At 54.5% G+C, this 20969-nt stretch overlaps 1 protein-coding gene across 5 annotated transcripts in view; it reads left to right on the top strand.

Moving 5' to 3' along the window:
- SHANK1 (SH3 and multiple ankyrin repeat domains 1) overlaps positions 1–20969 on the top strand; it is a 51545-nt gene that overhangs the window by 19830 nt on the left and 10746 nt on the right. For 2 of the 5 annotated variants that reach the window (XM_084772135.1, XM_084772139.1), the window contains 10 exons: positions 3976–4089; positions 4231–4306; positions 4733–4759; positions 12598–12680; positions 12941–13065; positions 13556–13691; positions 14186–14266; positions 14786–14809; positions 15004–15072; positions 15402–15520. In XM_084772135.1, the coding sequence (XP_084628261.1) occupies positions 3976–4089; positions 4231–4306; positions 4733–4759; positions 12598–12680; positions 12941–13065; positions 13556–13691; positions 14186–14266; positions 14786–14809; positions 15004–15072; positions 15402–15520 (854 nt within the window). The remainder of the gene's footprint in view (positions 1–3975; positions 4090–4230; positions 4307–4732; positions 4760–12597; positions 12681–12940; positions 13066–13555; positions 13692–14185; positions 14267–14785; positions 14810–15003; positions 15073–15401; positions 15521–20969) is intronic. The other 3 variants (XM_084772136.1, XM_084772137.1, XM_084772138.1) reach the window with 3 other exon arrangements.

The following is a 20969-nucleotide window of genomic DNA, read 5'->3' on the forward strand; positions in this document are numbered from 1 at the left end:
GTTTCTAACTTTCTGTACCATTCGTGTAGAAGAGCCTTCCACGGTCTCTGTCCTTAGATACTAGTGTGCTTCAGGAGGGATAGCTGATGTCTTGAACATTCAGTTCACATACTGTTATCTGGCCTCTGTGTGTGTGTGTGTGTGTGTGTGTGTGTGTGAAAATAGTTATGGTGCCCATGCCTGTGTAAATGTGAGGCCATCGACTGCCTATTTCTTTGAGGCAGAGTCTAGGCTGAAAGCCAGGAAGCTGCAGCAATCCTGTCTCCACTCACCTTAGAACTGGGACTATAGGCACCCATGGGGCACCCAGCTTGTTACATGGGTGCTGGGTCCTGAACTCTGGTCCCTAATGATTGCACATGGATCTTCTTAATCGCTGAGCCATCTCTCCGGCTTTCCTTCCATTTCTGAGAGCTTGTTTGGAGTTCCTGTCAAAGGGGTGAGAATACTCACATACCCTTAGTTGAAGAACGGTTCTCCTCTATGCGGGAAGCTCATTCTCTTGGGCCGAGTTCACACTTCAGGAGGGCTGCACATGGAGCGGTGAGGGCGGAAGGGGACACCAGTCTAGGCAGCCAAGCTAACCAGATCCTCCAAGTCAAGCTTAGAAGTCAGTGGGGTGAGAGATGTCACAGCTGGGTCTCTTCACATCCACCTCCACTACTTTTTAAAAAATATTTATTAAATTTTCATTTATACTATGCAAGCTTTGCATGCATGGATATATGCGTACTATGTGCCTCCCCCCCCCAATGCTTTGGAAGCCAAAAGTAGGCACCAGAACCCCTGGAATTGGAGTCACCAGTGGTTGTGAACCACCATGCTGAAAATAGAACCTATGTCCTTTGCACGAGCAGCCAGTGCTCTTAGCCTCTGAGCATCTCTCCTGCTCCTGTCTCCCTATATATATATATATTTTTTGAGGCACGATGTCTCACTGTGTAGCCAGCCCTCGCTAACCTGGGACTCACTGTGTAGACCAGAATGTCCTTAGCCTTGCAGTAATCCTCCTGTATCCACCTCTGGAATGCCAGGGCGTGTGTCCCATGCCCAGCCTCCTCTGTTCCCTTGATCGCTGTTCCCCTTTTGGTGTCCCTTCAAGGGACAGGAACCACATGGGTTGTGCCCAGCTGTCCTGGTACCTGACACTGGCTTGGTGCTCAGTAGGTGTTTTGTGAGCAGTTGGGCATGGCAGAACCAACTGAGAGCCCGGGTCCCTGGATGCCTTCTTGTCCACTTGCATTTATGACCTGGGGCTAGCCTTGGGGGGGGAGGTGTGTAGGGAGAAGTGTAAAGAAGCCTCATGGCAGCTCGTGGTGTCATCTGAGCTATGGTAGAGAGTTTTCAGTGCGGTCCTCAGTATCTGAGAGAGAGAGAGAGAGAGAGAGAGAGAGAGAGAGAGAGAGAGAGAGACAGAGACAGAGACAGAGACAGAGACAGAGACAGAGACAGAGACAGAGACAGAGACAGAGAGTAGCCATGCATGCAGCTGTGCTTATGCATGTAATGTAGATACTAGAAGTCAGCCTTGGGCGGTGTTTCTCAGGACCAGTCCTCCTTGCTTTCTTGAGCCAGGGTCTCTCACTACCCTGGAACTTATCAACTGGGCTGGGCTTGCTAGCCAGGTAGCAAAGCTGTTGCTACCTCTCCAGCCGTGAGATTGTGCTGTGTACCACTTGTCCAGCTTTCTCCATGGGTTCTCCATGGAACTCAGGCTCTCCGGCTTCTGAGGCAGGCATTTTTAATCTACTAAACCATATTCCCAGCCCTTCGACTTCTTTTTTGCAGTACTTGGAATTGAATCCAGGAGGCGCACGTCCCACCATTAAGCCAAGCACTCCAGCCTCTCGCTGGGGAACTCTCTACCACTGAGCCATGCCCCCAGCACCTCACTGTGGAATTCTAGGCAGGGGCTCTACCTTTGAGCCACACTCCCAGCCTTTCTTTCACTTTTTCATTCTGAGACAGGCTATCACCAAGACGTACAGGTTGACTTTGAACTTATTTTGCAGTCCAGGCACATCTTAAATTTTCAATCCTCCCGCCTCAGCCTCCTGAGTAGCTGGGATGGTAGGCTGTACTACCAGCCCCAGCTTGCCTTCAGCTTTTTTCTTTTTTACAGAGAAAGAGTTCAGGACTGGGTGAGGAGGGAAAAATGGGTGAAGGACCAAGTACAGGGCTGGGGAAAACACTAGAAATGGAGAGAAGAATGTGTCTGTTGCTATTAGCAACGGAATAGAGGTCTTTGGGTGGGAACTAAGGCACACACTATCTACTCAGAGCTTTATCCCTGGAACCACATAGGCTTGTGTTCAAGCCCGGCCCTACCAGTGACTAGTCAGCCTTGTGACCTGGGGCAGTAGGTGGCAAGTGACACTAACTCTCTGAGCTTCAGTTGTCTTTATACTAACATGGGGGTAGTAAAAGTATCTCCTTTCAGAGTTCTGGCCTGGGGTGAGGGCCCAAGTGTCCTGGCCATCTGTCTCTGCTTCAACGCCAGACAAGAGACAGGCTGGTGATGAGTGGCAGGACAGGTCTGCCTACAGCTGTGGGTGGGAGGGAGGGAGGAGGCAAGAGAGGCAGAGAGGGAGAGAGGCGCTGGGCAGAGACTTCAGGGAGCAGCAGGGGTAAAGGTGGGCACAGCTGTCACCAGAGCAGCCATCTGAGCCACGGGAGCCTTGGAGGCTTAAGGGGACACGGAACTAGGCTGTGGATGGTAACCAGGAGGAACAAGGACCAACTCAGTCCGCTCCCCAAATCTACCTGATGCGCTGCTCTTGGGTTCAAAAAGCCCACATGCAAGAGTCCCAATTGGGCTGCCCATTTCTCAGACCTTCTGTTTTTGTTTGCTTGTTTGTTTTGTTTTGTTGTCTTGAGGTAGGGTCTCTTGTAGCCCAGGCTGGCTTTGAACTCTCTAGGTACTGAGCATAACGTTAAAATCCGCCTCCATCTGCTTCCACTGTTGGGGGTATAGGTGTGTACCACCAGGTGCACATGTGCAGAGGCCAGAGGAAGGCTCTGGGTGTCCTGCTGTACCACTCTCCACCTTACTCCCTTAAGACAGGGTCTCTCAGGAGACTTGGAGCTAGGCTAGTGGTCAGCAAGCCCCAGCAATCATCCTGTTTCCTAACCTCAGTGTTAAAGGTCTGTGTATGGCCACACCCAGTTTTTGTTTTAACATAGCTGCTGGCATCCAAACTCTGGTCCTTAGGGTTGCACAGTAAGTGTTCTTACCCACTGAGTCATCTCACCACCCCGTACCCCTATATTTTTGTTCTGGTTTTTGATAAGGTCTTGTGATATAACCCAGGCTAGCCTTGAACTCACACAAATCCTGCACCAGATATTTCTTTTTTTTTTTTTTTTAATCTTTTTATATTATGTGTCTGAACTCTTTGCCTGTGTGTGTATGTCTGTGCACCACTTTATGAGCTCCTAAAACTGGAGTTACAGATGATGGTGAGGTGCTCCTATGTGGTTTCTGGGAATCAAACCCAGGTCCTGTGGAAGAGCAGGCAATGCTCTTAACTGCTGAGCCATACCTCCAGCCCCCATACCTCAAATGTGTCTTAAGGACATCCTTGAGTATTGGGAACACAGGACAATGTGCACCAAGTGCTGGGAGCAAAAGAGAAGATTAGAAACCTCAAGACAGGCCTGGAGTTCAGTTGTTAGAGGGCTTAGCTAGCATGCACAAAGCCCTGGGTTCAATCCCCGGTGACACATAAACTGGATTATGTTAGACCTATCATCCCAGCACTGAGGAGGGGAAGCCAGGTGGATTGGAAGTTCAAGGTCGTAATCAGCTATACCGTGAGTTTGAGGCCGACCTAGAATACATGAGACCTTATCTCAAAAATATAGTGGGTCAGGGGAGAAGGAAGAAAAAAAAAATGGAGGAGGTGGTGGGGAGGGGAGAGAAAGAGAGAGAGGCTCAAAACATTTCCCTGTTCCCTGTCCCCACTGTCTATCCAGTGCTCAGCATCGGGGAAGGAGGCTTCTGGGAAGGCCAGGTCAAAGGTCGAGTTGGCTGGTTTCCCTCTGACTGCCTAGAAGAGGTGGCAAACCGATCTCAGGAGGGAAGACAAGGTAACAAGGAACTTTCTCCATGACACTGGACAACTTTCCTGTCCCCCCTCCGCCAGATAGGAGTGGGTGCCAACGTCATCCATGGGTAAGCCTGAGCTTGCTGTTTACAAAGTGAGGGACCATGCCTTTGTGTCCCTGCAGAAAGCCGAAGTGACAAGGCAAAGAGACTCTTCAGGCATTACACAGTGGGCTCCTACGACAGTTTCGATGCCCCAAGGTAAATGTCCTCACACCCTCAGGTGCCCCACCCCCCAGCGCCCTTCACACCACACACTTTAAGTCTTCTTTGTTGTCTTGGACAATTTGAAAGTTGGGAGAAGGCAGAATTCTGTTAATGTAACAGTCCACTCTCAAATCTGCCCCTGGCAGCTACTGAGACCATCTAGTTTGAGGATACCCAAAATATGGTCTGGGGTGGGGTTGGGGGGCCCTGGGTTCTTGTGTGTGGGCCAGTTAGCAGCCCTGGTCTCCTTCCTGTTTCCTGTCTGTGTGCAGTCCCACACTGTGAGCATATGTACATCCTGTGTGTCATACCCCTGTGTGTGAGGGGGGTGGCACCAGTGGGACCCCAGGGGTGGGGACAGAGAGGAGGGAACACTGACACCTGTCCCCTCCTTGGCTGCTGGCTGACTTGCTTCTGAAGTCTGATCGATGGGATTGACTCAGGGAGGTGAGAGGGGCGGGGTAGGGTGGGCATTGGGCCAGGATGGGGTGCTTGTGTATGGGGGGGCTGAGAATGTGTATGTGTGCATGACTAGAGTTGAGGGGGTCCCAGCGTGTGGATGCATCTGTCTCTGCCAGTGTGCATGGCGCATCCGCGTGCATGTAGGGGCAGAAAGCCCTTAATCCGATATCACTGTAGATACGTCTTAACCAAGGCTGTGTGCTGCCGTCCTCAGTGCGCATGGGTGCGTTTGTGTCGGTGTCGACTGTGTGGCTGGCTTTGCAACGTGTGCGCATCTCTGACCGTGGGCAAGCACTGCCAGAGGTGTTGTGTGTCTGCTCACGCGTGAACAGGTGACCGATCTCTCCACACACCCCTTGTCACTGTGCGTACTTTGGTGGCCCAGTGTGCGTGTGTCTTCTTTTCTGATTGGTCTGCAACTTAGAACCTGGAATGCTGAGGGAGGGAAGGGCAGAGGAGGGGGGTGAGTCCAAGGCCACGGGGCTGTGCTGTGGAGAGGGAATATCATAATGCGAGGTCTGAGAGATGAAACCCTCCTCTGCCACCCCATCCCACCGCAATCCAGGGAAGGATCTCCCTGTTCACAGTACTCTTCCATTAAATGTGTCCAAACCTGTGTCTGTGTTCTGGCCAGTGCGGGGGGGGGGGGGGGCAGGGGAAGGTCTGGGTTCGGGGAGGAGAGGGTAGGGACAGGGTGGAGCTGGGGTGCTAGCCACCCTGTGCCCCAGGGTGTGAGATGAATTGTCTTGTGCCTGTCCACCTGGTAGTCTCTGGCTCTAGGCCCTGAGTGAGTATGGAGGCTCACCCTACCCCAACCAAGTCAGATTCTCTCAGAGGGTAGTGTGTCTCTCCTGGGCCCTGTCTTAGGGAGGTGTTACTTACTCCAAAGACTGAGTGGGGAAAGGTCTCTTTCAACCCCTGCCTCCATCCTCCTTTCTTTATTGCTATCCTGTCTCGGAGCCTTGCTATTTTCTGTCCTTTTTCCACCTCTCCTGAGGCTGAGGTAGTTCCAAGCGCCCCTTCCCTCGCGCCTTCCCTCTGCTCTGCCTGACCCAGCCTGAGGTGGCCTGGCTTGTGTACTCACACCTTGCATCCCATTGTTGGTCCCTAGCATCTCAGCCGGAGCTGGGCCATGCTTGCTTGTGTACCTACCCCATGGTGTGTGCCATCCTCTCTCCTGCCCAGGGGATGTGGTTGGGGGTGGAGGGGTCCACGACTCTCTGGTGAGTTGTGATATGTGTGTGTCCTCCTCACTACTCTGTTTCAGTGTTCTGGGTCCCAGCTGAGTGTCTCGGCTTTCCCCCACCCATCCCCACACCCCCACTTTCCTTACTATGCTGGGGATGAGCTGTGTGTCTTGTCTGTGCTGAGGGTCGTCTGTTTGCCCTCTCTTGGGAGAGGTAGGACTCTCTCACCCTTGGGTGTCCCTTGCCCTGAAAGTGTGGTTCTGTCTGTTTGCGCGTCCCCGCACGCGGTGGCGAGCCGTCTTATATGATGTGTGGCGCTGCGTCCTTCTCCTCGCGCTCCCGCTCTCTGGCTCGCGCTCTCTCTGCACCTGCGCGGAGAGGACTCTGGATAGGGGAGGGTATTGGTGGTGGGGGGGACAGACCGGAAGTGGCTCCCTCCCCCCCAAGCCTTGCCCCTCCCCCTCCTCCCGCCAAAGGGGCCCCCGCGTTACCCTCCCCCGCTCCCCCCCCTCCGCCCGACTGCCCGGCGCAGGACGCCAAGGGGTTAACGCCGGGCCGCTGCCGCCTTTGGAGCTGTCCGCGGTGCTGGAGCCTCAGCCGTGCGCTGTCCCCCGCGCGGCCCCCGCGGCATGTGAGCCCCCCGGGGCTGCCCGCCCTCCCGAGGGGGGGTGCGCGCCCCCTCCCCCGGCCCCTCCCCCCTCCCGGCGCGGGTCAGCATGAGGCGGGGCCTGGGGGCCCGGACACGGGGGTTCAGCCGAGCGGGGACGCGGCGGCGGCGACGGCGGCCGCGGTGGTGGCGGGGGCGGCCCGGATCGGGACCCGGGCCGGGGCCGGGGCCGCGGTGGCGATGGCTTTGTCTGCGGTCGGGGGTGGCCCTGGCGGGGGCGCCCTGCCCCAGCCGCCCCCTGCGCTATCCTCCAGCTGGCCCGCGCTGGGGCCCCGGCGGCGCAGCGTCTGGTACATTTACAGGTAACGGCGCACTGCCCGCTCGTCCCCAGCACGACCCTCCGTGAGTTCAGGGCCCCCCAGACCTGGCAGGTCTCCTCGTAGCCTCTCTTCCCTAGGCCTGAGCCCTTCCAGACCCTCTCTCAGCAGTTCAGCACCCGGCTCTTTTCCACCCCCGTCCTTCCTGTGCCTCAGATACTGCTCCAGGGCCTCCTCTGCTCTCCACCAAGACTTTTTGCCCCTCTTCGAGCCCCCACGAAAGGACCGCACTACAGCTAGACCCAGCAACCCATTCTTACCCTTTCTGGTACCCTAACTCCCCTACTCTAAGGAGTACTTCCCCAGGGTCCGCACGCACACAGAAATACCCCCAGGCCCCTTATCTTTCCAATCTTCCGCATCCCCGCCCCTCTTCCTAGAGTCAGCAAGTCCCCCCATTCATACCCCTGTCTCCCATTCACAGTCTATCCCCCCACACACACACCTCCATCACACAGGCATCCCGCCCCCGGCCTTCCCTCCCCTCCTCTTTTTTCCGCTGCGTGTCACTGTGCGGCTGTGCGTGTGTCAATGATGTGTATGCGTGTGACCGCCAGCGTGTGTGAGGCGCAGACAGAGATGGGGAGGCTGTGGGCTCCCAGCCCACCCCCCACCTATGTCCATCTGTGTGTCCCTGCGTGGGGGTGTCTGTCTCTGTGTGACTTGGAGCCATAGCGAGGCTGTCTGGGGACTGTGCGCGTATGTGCGCCTGTGTGTGTCTGTGTGCGTGCGCGCACACGTGTGTGATAGAGTGCATCTGTCCCAGAGACTGCGGCTGTGTTTCCCAACACCCAGCCTCCTAGGCCTGGTCGGCTCCCTCTTCCCCGCACCACCACCTCACCCCCCCCCACCCCCGTTCGCTGTTGTGTTCTGTCCCCGACTGCCCTGCTCCGTGCCCCCAGGAATCTGTGCATGGGGAGAATCAATCCTGGACCCCGAGGTCCTCTGCGGGGATGGGGGCACGTGGGCTGAACCTTGCCAAGCTTCTGCATGGGGCTCTGGCACCTGCCTGTGAGCTGTTCTCAGCATGGGGACAGGGGCTGGCTTCCTTGCATGCGGGGGCCCTGTGCTGGCCGCGGAGAGGCCCGTCAGATGGGAACACAGGGAGGGAACTGAGGACAGGGGGACGTACTGTGGATGGCAGCCGGCTCCAGGCTGTGGCATCCTGAGTGGGCAAGAGGGACCTGGGGTGGGGGTGGGGAGCGGTCGCGCCGCAGCCTCCATGAGGGAACCAGCAAGCCCCGGAGACCTTCTCTGGGACACGGAGGGATGGCCTGGGGAAGGACGTGGTGCCAGCTCCTCATGGGCAGGTAGTCCGCACCACATACGGTGGTGCTGTGTGTGGGGTTCAGAGGGCGCGGGGCTGGTGGTGCAAGGGGTTACTGGATAAAGGGGAAATGGGATGTGTGGATGCCGGAGAGGGATTGGGTGCTGGCATTTGGGGTGCTAAGTGCCAAGAAAGGTGCTGGGGTGAGGATGGAAAGCAGGCTGTAGGAAGAAGATTTGGGGGCGGGGACTGCTGGCGCGAGAGCCTAGAGTATGCACGGGATGTAATAAAAAAGAGGCTGCTAGGAAAACCAGCGTGGTCTGCAGGGCAGGCTTCAGATATCCAAAGAAGAAAGCTTTCCATGGTGGGCAGGCAGTGTGAAAGGAACGTGGGTGCTATTGGGGGGCACTATGAGTTTTCCTGTATGGGAGGCAAGAGAGTGTGGAGGGCTGAGGCCCAGGAATTTCTGAGAAGGGGGCAGGCAGGGGTGAGGAAGTGACAAACAGGAAGAGGGCACTAAAGAAGGAACGAGCAAGGGTGGTTGGTGTCCTGGTCCATTCTAAGAGCACCCTCAGACTGGATGACGGATGGGAGAGTTTGGGGGAGACCTGGGGATAGAGGACTGTGTGGAGTGAGATGCAGAGAGGAAGGAGGCTCCCAGGGAGGAAGGATGGAGTCCACTGCAGGAGGTGAGAGGCGGGGATGGGAGTGCCACATCTGGCAGGGAGCATACAAAGTGTGAGTTGTGGAAATAGGCACTTTGATAGCATTTTGGGGACCAATGGGGGGAGATCCTCTTGTAATGGGGGTGCAACTGAGGTCTCTGGCTTTCAGGAAACCCAGCTTATGGTCTTGACAATTCTAGCTGGTGTAATATCTTGAGCAGGCTCTTTGCCTCAGTTTGCCTAGCATTCGAGATGGGAACACTCACAGGAAACCCCATACAGGAGTGTTGTGATGACTTAAATGTTAAATGAGCCAAACAGTAGTTGTCATTGCATGGTTCTCGATGTGTGTGTGTGTGTGTGTGTGTGTGTGTGTGTGTGTGTGTGTGTGTGACTTACAGAAGTTAGAATAAACCCCAAAAGTTGGAGGGACAGTTTGGGAGCTTTCTCAGTTAGGGTTCCTATTGCTGCCACAAAACACCATGACCAAAAAGCAAGTTGGGGCAGAAAGGGTTTATTCAGTGTACACCTTCACAGCACTGTTCGTCATAGAAGGGAGTCAGGACAGGAAGTCAAACGGAAGACTCTGGAGGTAGGAGCTGATGCAGAGGCCATGGAGGGTGCTGCCTACTGATGCTCAGCCTGCTTTCTTGTAGAACCAGGATGTTAGCACCCACAATGGGCTGGGCCCTCCCCCATCAACAACTAATGAAGAGCATGCCAGGTTTCCTCTTTTCAGATAATTCTAGTAAGACTAGCCAGCACAGGAGTCTCCTGCTGCCGAACTCTTTCTTCCCCCAATGCCTGTGTCTGAGCTAGTCAGATGATGTGACATGGAGGGAATTGTATTTTCTTGGATATTAAAGAATGTTATTTATCAGCTGGGGAGAATGGTGCACACCTTGAATCCTAGCACTCGGGAGGCAGAGGCAGGCATATGGATCTCTGTGAGTTTGAGGCCAGCCTGGTCTACAGTGAATTCCAGGACAGCATAGTGAGACCCTGTCTGGAAAACAAACAAACAAACATAAAATGTTATTGTGCCTCTGCAGAGTTTCTTGACCTTTCTGTGCCTTACTTACTCACCTATGAAGTGGGAATAAATGGTGTTTATGTCCTCTTTCTAGACTGGCCGTGAGGGGATAATCCAGTGGGCTTTCTGATATTGCCAGGCCAGGAGTAAGCACTTGGCCTTGGCATATGAACAAGAGACACAGGGCACTTGGGAGAAAGCTTATACAGAGATTTGGGGCGCAGAGATGGGGGGGATTGATTTTAGTGCATGGGGAAAGGTGAGGGTGACAGACATGCGTGAATGACTGAAGGTGACTCCAGGCCTTGGTGAGGTGTAAAGAGGGAGCCTGAAGGGCACTGTTGCCTCTTGGGAAAGAGGCTCATGGGATTGTGGAGAGGGTGTCAGCGTAGTGAGGACAGAAAGGCTTAAAAGAAGTGTCACAGCGTGTCAGGATGAAGCCACCAGAGGAATCCACAGTTGGAGCCAAGCTGCCTTGACCTCTGGACATTCTCACAGACTGTCCATCTGTCTTCCCCCTCATCCTTCCTTCCAGCCTCCACAGAACCCTTTTCTCCCATCCTCTGACCCCTCACACACCCACCCCGCCTTCTTAAGCCTTTCAGTCTTCTCCTAGCACCTGCTCCAGGCAACTGTAAAGACTGCAAGGGGGGAAATGGGAGGGGGCTGTGGAGAGGAGGTGGAAACCTGGGGACAGATTCATTGCCCTCTGGATAAGTGCAGTGGGTGGGGCTGTGCGTCTGTGGGTGAGCGTGATGTGATGCCCGTTAAATACGACAAGGAGAGGGGCACTACCAGGGCATGTGCTGAGCACTCACTGCTGTACGGGCACATGGGTTCTACTGTGGAAGCTGTGGGGAGGGGTCATGGAAGCTTATAGAGGCACTGACGCTGGGAGGGGGAGGGGCCACTAGATAGACTACAGTAGGCACACAATTAGGTGTTATCCCCGTGTGCTGGGAGGTACTCAGAGGGCGTGTGATGGGAATACACTGATATCAAAGTGAGGGGGAGTCGGGATCAGGGCATATTGGGATGTGTGGAGGTGTCACTAAAATACACTGGAGTACTTGTGGAGGGCTGTTTGCTGAATATATGGGGGTGGGTAATTGGGGGAGCCTGCATGGATATTATTGGAGTGGCTTAGAGCCACACAGACCTAACTAGGATTTGGGATGTGTGTGTGGATGTGTGTGTGCGTGTGTGCGAGCATTGCTGCAACACAGAGAGGGTTCATGGCACCAGCCCTGGGTTCTACATGCTAACAAAGACTGCTGCTGCAAAGAGGCACTGCAGTGCGTTCTGGTGTCGCTAAGTGTTCTAGGGTATTCTGAAAGGAACTGGCTTGAGGTAGAGCAGTTGAAGTGTCCCTGTCCGTATTGGGATGAACCAGGGAATGGCTGTGGCTTGCTGAGGGGGGCAGAGCAGTGATCCAGGATCTGAGGCTGTGCTCCACCAGCCTGAGCATGCACAGAAACAAGTGCTGTGATTGGCGTTTTGTCGGCTTCCTCTGTGCCTCCACCCTACTGGGATGTGCCGGTGAGGTATATGGCATTAGAACTGACACCATATTAGCCAGAGGGATTAGTGCTTAATTTCTTCCAGTGCTGTAAATGGAACCCAGGGCCTTGGTGCACGCTAGGCAGGTGCTCCAGCACCGAGTCACGCCCCAGCCCCTCACTGGAGATTCTTGGCAAGAGCTTGGCTGCTGCCTAGCTTTCTTTTCACAGTTTATCTTGAGACAGAGCCTTACTAAGTTGCTCAGGCTGGCCTCGAACTTTTGGCCCTCCTTCCTCAGCAACCCTGTCCAGTAGCTGGGGTGACAGGCTTGTATCATTAGGACCGGCACATGCTGTGTGTCGAGAGTGTACTGACAGCCTGTGTGCGACACACTGGAGACTTATCAAGGGATGCAGCAGTCAGCACTGTCCACTGGAACTTCTGTGTCAGCACTGTTGTCAGGAACATCGTGTAGCCATCATAGCTGAGGAGCCGCCACTTTAAATTTAACTTTAATTAATGTTGGTCATGTGCAGTTAGCAGCCACCATATTGGACAGGGCAACGTGAACACTGTTTGGGTTGGCTTTGATCCTCTGGAGTCTTCCTGTAGTAAGAGAGATGAGACGCATTAGCACATTCACTCTCCTGACTTAGCAGTTTGGCCTCGGGACATGGTGTGGGCTTCTGTGCTAAACTCTGTGTGTATAAGTGCCACTTCGGAATCCCCCACCCCCACCCCCAGCAGGCTCCTCAGTCAGGGCCCACGACAGACTTGGAAACTGCAGTAGGAAAGATCAAAGTCACAGGTTCAAGGTCACAGACAGGAAGCAGCCAGCAGGACCCAGGCAGGGCTGTGGCAATTCAGAGGCCTCCTCTGCCCGCTCCACTGGGTGTCTGGTGCACCGTGGGCTCAGTAACAGCTCTGCTGAATGGATGGGTGGATGACTTCACAGGAGGATGAATGAGGAAAGTGTGGGTGGAAACAAGAGCACCCCGGGTTTTGAGGGGGTGTCTTGAGCATAAGTACTGACTGGATGGGGTGGGGGAACTGCAGGAGCTGCAGTGAATGGGTCTCCAAGCAGGGGCTGGGGCACCCCCAGTGATGGGGTGGAGCACCAGCCCTGTGCCTCATGAGCCCTTCTCCGTCCCCCTCCTCCCCCCCCCTCCCTGCCTGCCTTCTGCCAGTGATTACATCATCAAGGAGAAGACGGTCCTGCTGCAGAAGAAGGACAGTGAGGGGTTCGGGTTCGTGCTCCGGGGGGCCAAGGGTGAGTGCTGGCCAGGGAGGGGATGGGGGGTCCTCTCACCCAAGAACCAGGGGTATGGATAGGGAGGATGGAAAAAGAGAAGGGACCCTACACACACACACACACACACACACACACACACACACACACACACTGCCCCTCCCTGGGGTGCTGGTCCCTCAGCTCCACCCAGTCCTCTGTGACTTGGGTCTGAGCCCCATCCCCTGCTCGGCCTCTCCACCCCCTCCCCTCCGACCCCGCCGGCTCCTCCCCGTCTGCAGCGCAGACCCCCATCGAGGAATTCACCCCCACCCCGGCCTTCCCGGCGCTGCAGTACCTCGAGTCTGTGGACGAGGGTGGCGTGGCATGGCGGGCTGGACTACGGATGGGAGACTTCCTCATCGAGGTGAGCCCCAGCCACACTGTCCTTCGGGGGGGGGGTGGACGACCCTGGTGACGATCCCTAAGTCCACAGGCTGCGTGCCACTTCTGGTCACCCGTTCGCCCCATTCGAGTCAGTGGAATCATCTATACTTGTACAACAACTCTTCCTAGATCCTTGAAAGATGCTCGTACTGAGTGTGGCAGCTCACACCTGTCATTCCAGGAAAACTGCCACCGCCGCTAGTTCAAGACCAGCCAGGGTTACCTAGTGAGTTCCAGGCCAGCCTGGGCTACAGAGTGTAACCATACCTTAAAAAAAAAAATCACAGAATTGTCCCTCAACATATGAAATACAAGGACAGGAAGGGTGTAGAGGTGACGTAGGGTGTGCAGGTCAGCCCAGTCCTGGGGATGTGGGAGTTCCAGGGAGCCACGGAACGATTATAAGGATGAGAGAGGGGTGGGGTGGGCGGTCACCCTCAAAGTCTTGTATCTCCTTCCTCGTGACACAGGTGAACGGGCAGAATGTAGTGAAGGTTGGCCACCGTCAGGTGGTCAACATGATCCGCCAGGGAGGCAACACACTGATGGTCAAGGTGGTGATGGTGACCAGACACCCAGACATGGACGAGGCCGTCCACAAGAAAGGTACTTCTTCACAGCTATGGCCCCAGGTCCGCTGGTAGAACGCTGGCCTAGCACACATGGAGCCCTGGCTCCCATTCCCTGATCTTAGAAGGGACATTGCGGTGACACCTGCAATCATAGCACTCGGGGAGTGGAGGCAGGAGAATCAGAAGTCCAAAGTCATCCTGGTCTACTTAGTGAGTTTGAGCTAGCCTCGGCTACACAGGAGACTTTGTCTTAAGATAATGGGGCTTCTCAAGTCACCTGTGGAGCCAGGCCTGAGTACCCCACTGCCACCAAACGGAGACTCCTAGGGTCATTCCTCAAACCCCCACAGGCCCTCCTTTCCCCTCAAGGCCTGCCTACTCATAGCCTTTCTGGGGAGAAACTGAGGCAGAGAGGGCTCAGCGTGCTGGGGTGCTGTTCTCAGAGTTCTGGAAGCACAGTGAAAGGAGTGGGTGTCAAGGGTCTTCTCCCGGCAACACTGACACCCCCCACCCACCCCCACTTTCCAGCATCCCAGCAGGCTAAGCGGCTCCCGCCCCCAGCCATCTCCCTGCGTTCCAAGTCTATGACCTCAGAGCTGGAGGAAATGGGTGAGCCTGCGGGGCTGCCAGGGCTGAGGGCTAGGGGCGGCCAGGGGCAAGGGGCTGGACCACCCTTGACTTTGTCAGTGTTGTTAGTCACGAGGGGTCCTTGTACTCCTCCTGTCCCGCCCCTCCCCCATGTCCTTGGGCCAGCCAGATTCTGTGGCCTGCCTGTGTGTCACTGGGAAGTTTTTGAGAGTCTCCCTCTCTGCCCTCTTGTATCTGTTTCTCTGTCCTGGGTCTCTGGGGGTCTGTATGTGTCCCCCTCGCCGTGGGCCACTTTCCTTTTGTCCCCTCCCCCTCCTTCTACTGGCTCCCTCAACCAGCGGAGGAAGGTTAGCTGCTCCTTGCAGGCACTCTCATGACCTGGGGTGGGTCTCATTTCCCCTGACCTGGGGCCAATTGGGCAGGTGACTGACTATTTCACACCCTGGTTCCTAAGGGGGGGTGGGTATTCCAAAGAGGGGGTCCCTCACCTCCCCTTGATGTCCTAACTCTTGGCTCCTCTGCTGTCTACCCCTGGGCTAGTCTCCCCCTGGAAGAAGAAAATTGGTGAGTGGGCTCAGGTCTGGTGGGAGGGTCCCAGTCTCCCAACCCCAGCGGCGGCGGCGGATTTACCCTTCCCTTGACCCTGGCCCTTCACTGTCCCCACCTTGCGCTGGCTGGCCATGCCTGCTGGCCCACACCTGCTGGCCATGCCCTCTGCAGGGGCACCCTTGAGCCTCATCCCTCTCCTTTGCCCACAGAATACGAGCAACAGCCTGCACCAGTGCCCAGCATGGAGAAAAAGCGGACTGTGTACCAGATGGCACTCAGTAAGATGTCCCAGCGTGGCTCCTGATGCCTCCGTGCCCCCACCCTACAATACCCGGGGATGCTGCATGCCTTCCCTCCTGTGTGCCCTTCAGACACCCGTGAGCTCAGCACTCAGGGCCGGGCCACCACGCTTACTTCATGCTGCCTGCTCTCCTGTGCTGCGTCATCACTGGGCCCTGCCTGCTGGGTTGGGTGGTGTCTCCAAACAGACGTGGAAATGGGCCCAGCTGAGCGCTGCATCTTACGCCACGGCAGCTGGGTCTCTGCAGTGGGGCCAGGCAAATTTCACTTTCACTGTCTCTCTTTGACTGTCTCCACTTCCCCGCAGACAAACTGGATGAGATCTTGGCTGCTGCTCAGCAGACCATCAGTGCAAGTGACAGTCCTGGGCCCGGTGGCCTTGCGTCCCTGGGCAAGCACCGGCCCAAAGGATTCTTTGCAACTGAGGTAGGTAACCTGGTGTGGGAAAGAAACTGAGACTCCAAAGGTCTTCTACATCTCTGACCTCGACACTAGTGTTGAGAGGTACCACACTTCCTCCCTCCCCATTCTAGATCTCTCTCTATCTCTCTATCTCTGTCTGTCTCTCATCTTCTCCCTCCATTCTTGACACCTCTGCTTCTCGTGTTAAGTCTCATCCCCCCTCTTTCCTTCCCACATTAGGGGTCACACGTAAGATAAAATGATGCAATAGAGAAGTGGCACGGGGGCTGGAGAGATGGCTCAGCGGTTAAGAGCGCTGTCTGCTTTTCCAAAGGGTCCTGAGTTCAGTTCCCAGCAACCACACGGTGGTTCACAGCCATCTATACTGGGATCTGGTGTCTTCTAGTGATGTACAGGCACACATGGAGAAGTGGCGAGATGGTCTGTGCCTAGCATCCCAGATCCTGGGAAGCTGAGTAAGGAGGGTTGCTGTGGATCAGCCTGAGCTACCTTGTCTCCAGAAACACACACACACACACACACACACACACACACACACACACACACACACACACAGAGTGTTGTCATAGTTACAGACCCCCAGCGTGATCCTAGCTGCTCAACAAATGTTAGATGGCCATTCAAATACGGATGCTTGGGCTGGAGAGACAGCTCAGTGGTTAAGAGTACGCTCTGCTCCTGCTGAACACTGGTTTTCAGTTCCCAGAATCCAGCATGGCCTGCTGACAGCCGCCTGCAACTCCAGCCCCAGGGGTTCCGATCTCGTCTCCTTATCTCCTAAGGCACAGCACAGTCCACACGCACAGCCACATGCACAATCCCACACACAGAAGCACAAACATATTTTTTTAAAAATAGAATTGAAAGTGATTGAAGAAGACATCTAATGTTGACCTCTGGCCTACACCACACACACATACACACACACACACACACACACACACACACACACACACACACACACGAACAACACAGGCAAAAGCTGATCTGTATCAAGTGTTCAACATGGATCAGATACTGTGTTCTGCACAGGCTACCTCGGCTTAGAATCTTCTTGTGAGGTGGCTAGCTCATTTCCATATCTGTAAATGATAACTCAGAAAAGGTCCAAGCCCAGCCTGCGTTCTTCTTCTGGGGCCCTGTTGGCTCTGCCCCTTGACTTTGGCCCTTTCACACCAGCACATGTACATCAGACCTGTGTGTGCTACTCTGCTCTCCAGCTGTCACCTCCTGAGGTAATCAGCTGCCTGGCATCTCCCTTAGCTCTGCCCTCTGCCTGCTAAGGCTCTGCCCTCAGGCCATACCCACAGCCTGGTCCTCTAAGGCTCGTTCTTGGCTTCTGGGGAGCCCAGGATCTATCCGCTTGGCAGATTGGTGTGGGCTTCGCTGAATGGTTACTTCATCTCAGCCTTTTCTCTTAGATCAAGTACAGAGCAATGCTTGTAAAGGCAACCTGTGAGGTAATGAACGCCAGTCACACTAAAACATTGACCCCAAATAGCTTTCTTGTGGGGGACTGAACCTAGGGTCTCATGCATTTTTACCACTGAGTCATCTCTCCAGCCCCTCACTTAGGGGATCTAAACAGGGGTTCTACCACTGGGCCATGCCTCCTGCCCCTCCCTCACTGAGCTGATGTTAGGCCAGTGGTTCTCAACATGTGGGTCACAACCCTTCTCACAAGGATCGCATATCAGCTCTCCTGCATATCAGATATTTACATAAAAATTCATAACATTAGCAAAATTACAGCAGTGAATTAGCAATGAAAATAATTTTATGGTTGGGAGTCATCACGATGTGAGGAATTGTATTAAGGAGTTACAGCATCAGGAAGGTTGAGAAATACTGTTCTAGGCAGACGCTCTATGATCATCTATATCCCTGATCCCCTTGTGGGATTCTAGGCAGTGACTCTCTACTGAGCCACACCCCCAGCCCCTCACTGGCAGGTGTTATGTAAATGATGTAAGTGCTACATCCCCAACATTCAAAATAATGTGGTAAATGAATTTTGAAATCAGACGTGATGACTCACCCCTATAATCCAAGCACTCCAGAGACTGAGGCAGGAGGATTGCCATGAGTTTTAAGGACCAACCTAGGCTACAGAGTGAGACCCTGTCTCAGAAAACTAAAAGGTAGAACAGAGTTGTTGCTACAGACAATACCAGCGCCTTTGGGCCAGCGTGTTACACGGGGAGGTAGAGCTGTAGCTACGAAGTCCGCAGCAGCAGCAGAAACACTATTTGTAGAGATGATTCGCTGAGATGGGGTAGGGAAATCTCCGTGGTTTCTGTGGGGGATGCACCCATCTCTCTGAGACTAGCAGAGCTCGCTGCTAGCTTTAAGGGAGAATGGGCTGGGTTTTCTATTGGATGGTGTGAAGACACCTGTGCCCTTTATTCCCTCAGAACCACACCCCCCAGCCACAGGTTAGACCCCCAGCTCCAGAGAGCCTACACTTTGTTTACACAGAGGCAGGGGAGCAGGTTTTGCAGCCAGAGTCCTGGAATTTCCTGTCCAGAGGCCACTGCTCTGGCTAGCAGAGTGCCCTGCAGGCTGCAGCCCTCCTTTCTTGCCCATCTTTGCCTTCCCAAGATGTCTGGACCATCTGCAGGTGATAGGGAGGGTTATCTTCCGTGCCATCCTGACACACAAGTTTAAAGTAAGAATACGTTTTTTATTCGATGAGAGCTGAGGGCGAAGGCCCGGCGGCGGGCGTTCAATCTGCAGCACCAATGAAAGAAAGAAAAAAGAGGGGAGGAGGAAAGAGTAGAAAGAAAGGGAGAAGGCAGAAAAAGGGAGAGAAAGAGAAAGAAAGGAGCAAAGAATGGAGGGAAGGGAGGAGGAGGCAGGAAGAGAGAGATTATAGGGTAGAGAGGAAGGAAGGGAGAAAGGACGGAGAAGTGGAGGCAGGCAGGGAAAGGAATCGGAGGGACACACAGGGCTTGCAGCTGGCCCGAGTGTTCGAATCCTGATGCCTCTCCCTATGTGGCTTTGAACTGTGCTACCTCATCCTCAGCATTTGTTTCCTGCTCTGTAAAGTTGGTTGAAGTCTGGCAGCACTCGGGAGGGTCAAGTAAGGTCAGCTCATGTCGCATGGGGCTCTCAACAAACAGCAGTCTCCCTCCGCCACCCGCCCTCTGATCTCAGTCCAGCACTCTCCCTGAAATCTGATGCGTCACATCCACTTCTGACCTGCATGGGTCCCCAAACTGTCATCCGACAGCCCAGCCCATCTCTTACTTGTATGCGCTCATGTGTGTGTGAATGAACATGCACATCTCCGTGCGTGTGCGTGTAGAACCCAGGGGGCAGCCTTTGTGTTGGTCCTCAGGTGCCGCCCACCTTGTCTGTTGAAGTCTCTCAAAAACAGGGTCTCTTTCAGTGGTGGTCACCAGTTAGGCTAGACTGACATGTCAGCCACCCTCGGAGATGCTCCTGTCTCCACGCCCCAGTGCTGTTACCCCATGCACGTACCACCACACTAGGCTTTTCCTGTGGGGGTCTGGGGATTGAACTCAGGTCCTAGTGCGCCATACAAGCACAACTGAGCCATTTCTCAGCCTCAGCTCTCAAGTTGTGATACTTCTGCCTCTTTCTGGCTAATCATCTGGCAGGTGTTTGGACAAACTTAAAGACAGGAGCTCACAACCTCCTGCTGCAGTTATTCCATAGATGGACAGACTTCTAGAAAGTTCTTTCTTACATGGACCCCCAAATCTACCTTTCCATCATAGCCTTTTCCAACAAGTTTCCCCGGAGTGGAAGAGATCACTTCAATTTTACAGAAGACAAATGGGGCATCAGGGAATTGAGTGCGAGTCTCTTGGCAAATGCATAGACAATCAAAACGGAAGTCTCCTAAGACTGGCCCCACTGGGTAACTAGCCCAAGCAGGTGGGGGTGGGTTTTTTTTAATATTTATTTTTAAGTGTGTTTGTCTGCATGTGGTGTGTGTGTGTGTGTGTGTGTGTGTGTGTGTGTGTGTGTGTGTTTATGGGTGTATATTGGGTGTGTGTATGGGGTATGGGCACGTGATGTATGGTGTGTGTGTGGCCTATGTATATAACGTGTGGTATATTTATGGTATGCGTGTACGGTGTGTTTATAGTGTTTGTGTGCATGGTGTGGGGGTGTGGTATGTATGTGCATGGTGTGCTGAGTATGGCATGTGTGTGAGTGTGTGTGGTGCATGGTGTGTGTGTGGTATTTGTTGTGTGCATGGTGTGAGGTGTGAGATGGTGTGTGGTGTGTGTGTGGTGTGTGTGGTGTGTGTGTGTATGTGGTGTGTGTGGTGTGTGTGTGTGGTGTGTGTGTGTGTGGTGTGTGTGTGGTGTGTGTGTGTGTGTGTGTGTTGTGTGTGTGGTGTGTGTGTGTGTGGTGTGTGTGTGTTGTGTGTGTGTGTGGTGTGTGTGTGTGGTGTGTGTGTGTGTGTGTGTGTGGTGTGTGTGTGGTGTGTGTGTGTTGTGTGTGTGTGTGTGTGGTGTGTGTGTGTGGTGTGTGTGTGTGTGTGTATGGTGTGTGTGTGGTGTGTGTAGTGTGTGTGTGGTGTGTGTGTGTGTGGTGTGTGTGGTGTGTGTGTGTGGTGTGTGTGGTGTGTGTGTGTGGTGTGTGTGGTGTGTGTGGTGTGTGTGTGTGGTGTGTGTGGTGTGTGTGTGTGGTGTGTGTGTGGTGTGTGTGTGGTGTGAGTGTGTGGTGTGTGTGGTGTGTGTGTGGTGTGTGTGTGTGGGGTGTGTGTGTGTGTGGTGTGTGGTGTGCGGGATGTGGTGTACGGTGTAGATGTAGTGTGTATGGTGGGGGGGTATACAGTGTGTGCCACGTGTGGTTTATGAGAGGTGTGCTGTGTACCACGTGTGGCTGTGGGGCATGCAAGTGTGCCACAGTCCAAAACTAGAGCAGGAGAAGTGTCTTCCTCCATCATGCTCTGTGAAGGCAGTCTCACTGAACAGGACGCTCACAATTCTGCCTCAAATGGCTGTCTGTCAAGCTCTAGGGACCCACCCCTGCCCCTCCCGCCACTCCTGCACCCAAAGCTGGTATTACAGGCACAGGGCAGCCAGGCTCGGATTCTCAGCCATCTTCCCAGCCCCTCACCTGGGGGTTGTTGTTGTTTTGACCTGAGCTTTTCCAAGTCAGAGTGTTTTCCCTTGGTCTGCAAATAGTGTCCTCCCAGGCCAGGCTCCCTTCAGAACCTGCTCTGCTCCCCAGGAGCCTTCTGTGTCACTGCTCTTATTACCTCAGGGTTCCTCATTCAGCTCCAAGCACCTTAACACAACTCTCCCCCCCCCCCGCACTATTTCTGCTCTGACCCCCCCCCCCCGTCAACCTGACCCCTCCCCCATCATCATGACCCCTCCCCCATCATCATGACCCTTCCCCCATCACCATGACCCCTCCCCCATCAGTCTGATTCCTGTGAGGGGACTGTTTCCCCCCCCCCCCACTC

This window comes from Acomys minous (assembly GCF_964271855.1).
Source record: "Acomys minous genome assembly, chromosome: 2".
Classification (NCBI taxonomy): Eukaryota; Metazoa; Chordata; class Mammalia; order Rodentia; family Muridae; genus Acomys; species Acomys minous.